The sequence below is a fragment of the Anguilla anguilla genome, chromosome 14 (assembly GCF_013347855.1).
Source record: "Anguilla anguilla isolate fAngAng1 chromosome 14, fAngAng1.pri, whole genome shotgun sequence".
Classification (NCBI taxonomy): domain Eukaryota; kingdom Metazoa; phylum Chordata; class Actinopteri; order Anguilliformes; family Anguillidae; genus Anguilla; species Anguilla anguilla.
This window is the reverse complement of record NC_049214.1, coordinates 37,367,169-37,375,548: the sequence shown is the minus strand read 5'-3', so window position 1 is coordinate 37,375,548 and position 8,380 is coordinate 37,367,169. Positions and strand designations below refer to the sequence as shown.

Sequence of the window (8,380 nt, the reverse complement as noted above, 5' to 3'; positions counted from 1 at the left end):
AAAACCAAAAAGACCAAATTGGAATTAAATAAATCTCATATCTTCTTCTTTGGGTCCCAGAAAAAGAATCTGGAGAGTAATTCGTTTAAGTTCTGTCCAAAATAATTTAATTTGGCCAGGGTAAATTAAAGCAATAAGCCACAAGAGGCCGTGGTTTACAGTGGCTTTAGAACAGCTAAGCGGCGTTGTGAGGCACGACGCAGAGCAGAGTGTCTAAAACCCCCTTAGCTGTTGTAAAATCATTGTAAACCATGGCCTCGCGTGGCTTATTGCTTTTATAAAACGGTTACTACATATACCTGGCACCGTTTCATAAAATAAACACACAGCAACAAAAAATGCAATAATTTATTGATAACAAATAAACATTCTTCCGCCAAGCAATGTAGTTCTTCAGCGACATTTAGCAGAATGTTTGCCAAGCAACACACAGACATGAAAACAGCGAACGGACCACATTGTATGGGTGACTAACTGGCGCAGTAATACTGAAATTGTAATGCGGTCACAGGTGTGTGTTTATAGAATATTTTACAATGGCTTCGAACGCGGCTCAGCCAATCAGAATCAAGGACCGGAACTATCCATTTTGTAATCGTAGTTTTGAATGGACTTCAATGGGGAAATTAGCTTTTCGGCACCAGATGCTAATGGAATTGCAATACCTTGAGTAACCACTGGCGCTAGCGAGCTTCAGGGAGAATGGCAATCCCTGGTCCCCTGCCACTGTTCGCACTGGATTCTATAACTGCACCCCTTACTGTTTGCGAGCTTTACATGGATATACAGATCCTCCTACTCAACATTAAACTCTGGTCTCTTATACTGCTACATTGGCAAACCCAATATTTGTTTTTGTTTGCTCTTTTGGAAGGGCAGGGCAGTGTGTTGTGAGGGAAGTATAATGTAGAGTACATGGATAAATCTGAGAAATATCATAAATAGGGACTAATAACATTCAGTTATACATCATGAGGAAGTTAAAGTAAAAAGGTGAGTGCAACTGAACAGCCATTACGCAGAAATAAAAGTGAGGAATCCGACTGAAGGAAAAGAGGCAGGGTTGTAATTTATTTTCTTCCTCTGCTTCCCTAAAGAACATATGCACATCTGGTACTTCTTTATTTAAACGTGAGCTTGATTTTTATTTTATTTTATTTTTAACCCTAAAACCTCTGTCCCAGACTGCCTTGTGTAAATACTTAAATTCATTTCATTGACATCATGATGGTCATAGGTGCTATAAGTACTAAATGGAATCATTAATGAAATGAAAGTGAGCTGATATATATTTTTTTTTCAGAGATGCTACACGGGACCATTCTCCTGATGTTCTTATTGGAACCCTACCTATGTAACTCTGGTGAGCTAATCATTGGTTAATGGATACTCTTAATGTCCTAGTCCAGTGTGCAAATGCAGATCCTTCAGTTAATTTAGTGGCCAATGAGTTGTTGTCATGTTGGCTCCCTATTTCTAGGGAAATTAAGACTGTAGATGCTGCTCCAAGGCTCCAGTTGTGTTGAGGAAGAAGTTGTCTATTTTATCAGTTTCCTCTGGCACTGTGTAAACTTTCATACCATAACTATGTTCAGAATTGACTGCTTGAAAGAGTAGAGATGATTGTGATTTGACTGCCTTACAGGGATGATTGTGATTTAGCTGTTTAATAATTGAATCATGAATTTTTTCCTCCTGTTCTGCATTACATTCTCTGTATATTGTTGAGGACAAAGTCAAGAACGGTGAAGCAGACAGACTGCTGAACAAGATCCGATATGTCGCCCGGAGCTGCAAAGAGCTCAAAGAAAAATATAAAGTTCATGACGGTATGCAACTATTTTCAGAACCTGAATCCAGCAGGAACAATTGCGTCAGAAAGTTTTTTCTTAATAACAATGGAGGTTTAAAATTTTCACAGAAGCAGAAGCATTTGTATCCCATGGTCTATGGAATGTTCATTATTTTCAAATGGCATTTTTCAGATGGGCTGTATTACCTCACTACCACAAACGGAATTCTGTACGAGGCGTTCTGTGACATGACCACGGCGGGTGGGGGCTGGACACTGGTGGCCAGCGTCCATGAGAATAACCTGTATGGGAAGTGCACTCTGGGGGATCGCTGGTCCAGCCAGCAGGGCGACAACCCCAATCTGCCGGAGGGGGACGGAACCTGGAGCAACAAGGTTACCTTTGGGTCTCCTGAGGCTGCCACCTCTGATGACTACAAGGTGAACCACTCACTGCTGCCCCTCTGACCTGACGCCTCCCACAGAACTAACCAACTCACAGCACTGACCATCTCACAGAACTAACTAACTCACAGCACTGACCATCTCACAGTACTGACTGTCTCACAGAACTGACCACCTCACAGAACTGACCATCTCACAGTATTGACTGTCTCACAGAACTGACCAACTAACAGAACTGACCACCTCACAGAACTAACCAACTCACAGTACTGACCATATCACAGTACTGACCTCTCTCACAGCACTGATGTATAATTTAGTCCCATCCCATTAGTCTCCTGTGTAGTCTTTCACCTCAAGTTACGAAAGCTATTTTTCAACACTGGTTTTTATCTTTGTGTGGGTTTCGTGTTCTAGAACCCCGGGTATTATGACATCACAGCAGAGGATGTGTCCGTGTGGCATGTTCGGAACAATGCAGAGATGGAGAAATGGATCGCTAACTCCATCTTGCGCTACCACACAGAGACCAGCTTCCTGACTTTACAGGGAGGAAACCTCTACCAGCTGTTCAAGGTATTGCATCTGACACAGTGCATTTATTTATTTATTTATTTATTTATTTATTTATTTATTTATTTATTTATTTATTTGTTTGTTTGCTTATTTATTTTTTTGGGTGGGCATCAATGGGCATTGCTTAGTTATGAAAATAAAAAAAAACAATACCACAAAAAGCTGACAGTCTAACAGCAGAACGTACAATAGCAAAATAAACTAGTTATTCATGTAATAAAAGAATTGTGTGTTGCAGAGCAGGCAAAAATATTAAATGCTGATGCTGTTTGTCTTTCTGTGTTTCAGCGCTACCCTGTGAGATACAATGCGGGCGCGTGCAACACTGGCAAAGGCCCAACTGTTCCTATAATGTATGATTTGGGGAATGCAGAATCTACTGCAAATCTGTATGGACCAAACGCCAGGGGTATGAAAGCATTATTGTGCACTTCACTGTGACTATGTCATAGAAATAGCACAGACTGGTGTGTGTATTAGAAACAGCACAGACAAAGATGTCCTCATTCTGATCTCATTTAAAACACTTTTGTTACAGGGGAGTTTACTGCAGGCTTTATCGCTTTCCGAGTTTTCAACTATGAGAATGCAACTTCGGCCATCTGCTCTGGAATCAGTCCCACAGGATGCCACACAGAACATGTAAGACTGCCAATAGCTTGGTGTGCTTTAATAGACCTCCATAAAGCTAAAAAAGTCATGCGTATAGTCTCGTAGGAACTTCAGGTCCCTATGCGCCCAGTCAGTATGTTGTTTTTCGTGTACGTTTGTTTTCGGAATGGTCAGGACGTCTGCTTTTAATATTTTAATACTAACATTGCAAATTCGTATGCAATATGTCGTGAGGTGGCCATATTTGCAGCCATCTTGGATGTTTAGTGAAAGCCCCAGAAATCTGTACCTTTTGAACCGAACATCACATGGATACAAACTCAGAAATCAAGGGGGTATTGTACAGATCAGATGCCATTTCAGGCCTCAAAAATGAAAGAAAATGGTTGTTCTATGCACCAAACACATTTAACACACCCCTTATGTGGATATATGATTCACATATTACTATTAACCTTAATTTAACCAGGTAAGTCTCATTGAGAATAAAATCTCTTTTTCAAGAATGACCTGGCCAAGAGGGCAGCATAAAACAGAGTTACAACAATATTTTCAGACAACATAAGAAGCCAAACATTCTGTCACACAGTAGCAACCTAATAAAAGATAAAAAAGCACAGAAATTAACTAGTGAAAAAAAAAAAAAAAAATACAGACATTTTAAAGCTCAATTTACCAAGTAAATTAGGCACAAGGACATTGACTAATAGTGCCATTCTCCATATCCTTTTAAACTGACTCGAATTCACCAAGAGTACTCAGTTAGGAGTATTTAAGTCCTTTTTTTTTGCCCCACTCTGTTCGAGCACGGGGAACAGACATCTGAAGAACATGTTGGGATTGTAGGCCTTGGTTTCTGGACGTGCATGAACACAAGTAAGAAGAGCCAACCAAAGGAGAGGTTTGTGAATGAAGCCCAACCAGTGGATCCGTCCAAGCATGTATAAAGATGGCCATTCAAATCTAGCTTATAGTGTACAATGGTGCGTAAAATATTTACAACCAGTAATAAAATGCAAAGTGCAGTGATACACAGTATGCAGCATCCCTAGACATTGAGCTCATGCATTCATGTAGAGCAGAGCAGATCACCATAGTCAAGAGGGGGCAATAAAGTTGCTGACACTAGGTATTTCCTTGCTCGAAAGGAGAAGCAGGATAAAATAAAAACATAACTTCCACCTTGAGCTAAGTGACATGGTTCTCAAAGTGGCATTTCTGAGACAGTTTGTGGTCAATGAGTACACCAGTATACCTGAGTGCTTATTATCCCTTGTGTAGTTTCCAGGCTTGGAGAGACAGGTAGTACCTCTCTGGTATTTGTAGACACCATAAACTTGGTTTTGTCTGCATTTAATACCAACTTAATTTGGTGTAGACAGGACTGAACAAAATCTAATACTGACTTCAGAAACTCAAGGGCTTGTACAACAGACATAAAAATCAATAAATAACTGTCATCAGCATAAAAATGGTGCATAGCATTGGATGAATTGTCCCAGATTATTGGTGTTGAGAGAAAACAGTATTGTTCCTTACATAGAACCTTGGGGCACTCTCTTTGAAATGGTGAGGAGACCAAGCTACTCAATGTGTTCTCCCTTATAGGTTGTTGGCAAACCAATTACTGATTTCTTGGATGTACCAATGCTGAGGAGTCTGTTGACCAAGAGTTTATAGTCAACTGTGTCAAATACCTTTGAAAAATCAATAAAAAGCATGGCACAATTTATTTTTCAATCAAAAGCTTCAATAATGTCATTAACTACTTTGAGCAGCCTCACAGGTGATAGGTGAAGGCCTCAACATCTTCCATTACATTCAGCTTCACTTTCCACTCTTGAGTTATCTGAAGATATAGACAGGATAATGCAATGTTTTTCAGGTACATATATTTCACACAATAATGCATTAATAACTACTTTCTGCAAAGATATGTGCATACTCACCTGAATGCTCTGTGGTACTTTGGGCTTTGCTGGAGGAGGTTCTTCAGGGGGTCCACCTTGTCTTAGCCCATGAATGCTCTGGTGACATCCTCTCCCGTAAAGACAGTCCAAGCACAGTTGTGCAGTCCTCAGCCCCCCTTGATCCTGCGAGCTCACTCACTCACATTAATGATTTTCCGATGTATCCTCACACCAGTAACAAGATAGATGGTGAGTACAGTGGAGTGAGCATGTTGAAGGAGGATAAAGAAAATATCTGTGCCGGGGGATCCTCACCACAGACTCCTTGTATCTAATCTTGGCAGCATAGTGAAGGTACGTTGTCAGTTTCTTCTTGGTTTGACCGAAGCTTGTGAATCGCATACATCACAACTTGAAATGCAAGATAGATTTTTGATATGAGTGAGATGTGCTTCCTTACACGTGTAAAAAGGAGCTGACACAATTGCCTCTTAACTGTCATCCTTTCCCAAGAACAACTTGGAATCTGAGGGAGATCTTGTTGCTGGTCACTTGATTATGTACCCTTGAGAAGAGCCACAATTCAACCTGTCCTGGGCCTTTATCAAGTCAACAAAATAGGTGTCTGTGGAGAACACAAAGTTCTTCTTGACTGCCATTTTATTAAGTAGCAGGAGGCAAATTCCACCTTATGTTGGGGGGGGGGTGTTGTGAGTATGTGTAAGAGTGCATTGCCATCTGGGACATGCAGTGCGCCCTTAGGACAAGTAGGCACTTCATCAGGGGAGTCATTCAGTACGAAGTGAAGCATCGATGCCTTGTTGGTTTTAGCAAAAAAAAAGCTCATCTAACTAAAGAGGCACATCTAGAAGCTGTGACTTCATGAGCAGCATGAAGGCAAGGTCGCCCTGCTCACGGTACTGGATTACTTGTAATAACACAAGAGCAATGCCTTAAGAGAATCATTAGAGAGTACAAGACAATCTGATGTGGTCTAACTTACCTTTCCCTTGGAGGATGGAGCTTGACTGTCTTCCTGAAGACTTCCATAGTCTTTCGTTTCTGCTTCTTCATAGGCTCAGATAATCGAGCCTCAGACGAGACATTCATGAAGCGGTCACAGATGAATTGCTCCTTGGCTGTCCTGTCTCATGCCTCTGCATGGAGCACGTCTACCCCCAATTTTGGGGGAACAGGAGCGTCCAATGCAAGACTGTACAGTTGGTCCTTGTCGGCTAATGTGAAGGGCCTGGTTCAAAAGTTAGGGACTTCTGGGACTTTCTGTGGAAAATCCAAGATGGCTGCAAATATGGCCACCTCACAAATTATCGCATATTAATTCACCTGAGCATTCCAAAAAAGTATCTGAAAAAATATATGTACTGTAGATCGGATGCATAGGGGGCCTAGGTTCCTACTCAACTGGTAAGACTGCAAGCTTATTCAGAGTGGTTGTCGGACTCCGGCAAGGGTGCACCCTGTCTGCTTTCCTGTTCTTGGTATTCATGGGCAGGATCTCAAAGCACAGCTGAGGTATGGAGTGTGACCAACTAGGGAACATAGGAGTGGCATCTCTGCTTTTTGCAGATAATGTCGTCCTCTTGGCCTCATTGTACTGTGACCTGTCAGCTTCACCTGTGTCAGTTTCACCTGCTTTATCTTCACCTGTATCAGTCTCACCTGTACTAGTTCCACATGCACCAGATTCACCTGCATCAGCTTTACCTGTTTCAATTTCACCTGCTTCAGACTCTCAAGCTCTCTCCAGCTTCAGCTGGTTTCAGCTTCATAGTTGTCTCAGCTTCAGCTCTGTTTTGGCTGCTACCTACCTCTCTTTCAGCCCAATTTTCTTCTGTTGTATTGCAGTACTGTGTTGGGGGAGGAGGCCATTTCCCTCAACACCCACCAAGTCAGTGTGGGGATTTTTCCGCGTTTGACTGGAACGGCTATGGAACCCATATTGAATGGAGTGCCTCCCGGGATATGATTGAGTCTGCCATACTACTGTTTTACCGCTGAAGAGACACCATTTCTCCCCATCACTCTTCATCCTTCTTATGGCATGGTGGAAAATCCTTCGGCTATGTAATAAGCAGATGGATTATTACACTTTAATAATTGCTCAAAGTATGGAAACCAGGCCACTTTAATTACAAAAATGTGAAAAAGAATGAATAGGGTTTAAAATTCATTAAAAATAAATGGTGAAATTTGAATTAACCTTTGTTTTTGAACCATATAGAGATGTAAAAAATCATCATGCAGAGTAAATCTCAGGCACTGTATTTGAAACAGATGGAAAAAATGCATTCATGTGATTTAAACTTCCCAAATAAATGCAATATTCACTGGACAAAGTTCTGGACTTTTTTCCCCAACCATTCTGTTTGCTTACCAGGCTACAGATAATGCAACTCTTCTGCCAGCTGATCCCTCCTCACTCATACTGCTGTTGTGCATCCGTGTTCAATGCCATCGGCACATGCAGTTCAGCATCACATCTTCTAAAGACTTCTAATGTGTCCTCGTTTATGTCCACAAGACATCCATAACTTTCAGCAATGTTATGCAACGCACAACACACCACAAAGAATATTCAGACCTTCTGAGGACTGTATTGTTATTTTCAACATTGAGCATTTTCAACACTCCAAACATCCTCTCTGTTACAGTGCATGTTTTCGTGATGTTTTTGATTGAATGACAATTCACCCACTGTTGCGTATGATATGTGTGACATCGTCTGTGTCTTTAATGGAAAGCCATTGACCCCTAACAGCCACCCCTCCAAGGGAGGAACTACTTGGATGATTGACATTGATTGAGTTGGTCAATGTAAAGGGGGCGGGTTAGAGTAGATTATATGCCACCTGTAGTTTTTTAAAAACACGTTTGGTGGAGAAAAAGTTATTATGCACATTTATTGAATAACCCAAAGTACAAACATTTGCACACGCATGCACACACGCATGGACACACACACACACACACACACACACGCACACGCACACACACAGACACACACACACACAAGTACGCATGCTGTCTCTCTCTTTATCAACAACAGGGAAAACCAGAATTGCTG

The 8,380-nt window shown here is 41.4% G+C and overlaps 1 protein-coding gene across 1 annotated transcript; it reads left to right on the top strand.

The window, feature by feature from the left end:
- Positions 1-1,619: 1,619 nt before the first annotated feature.
- LOC118213047 (intelectin-like) lies at positions 1,620-7,314 on the top strand. The gene is made up of 7 exons (XM_035391657.1): positions 1,620-1,625; positions 1,730-1,829; positions 1,986-2,233; positions 2,615-2,773; positions 3,062-3,182; positions 3,312-3,415; positions 7,162-7,314. Exons 1-7 carry the CDS (start codon positions 1,620-1,622, stop codon positions 7,312-7,314), a joined length of 891 nt encoding a protein of 296 aa, XP_035247548.1.
- Positions 7,315-8,380: the final 1,066 nt, after the last annotated feature.

Excerpts from the sequence above, each read along its gene's own strand:
- LOC118213047 (XM_035391657.1), top strand. Across the intron at positions 2,774-3,061 it reads ACCTCTACCAGCTGTTCAAG|CGCTACCCTGTGAGATACAA; the intron begins GTATTGCATCTG and ends TCTGTGTTTCAG. Across the intron at positions 3,183-3,311 it reads GTATGGACCAAACGCCAGGG|GGGAGTTTACTGCAGGCTTT; the intron begins GTATGAAAGCAT and ends CTTTTGTTACAG.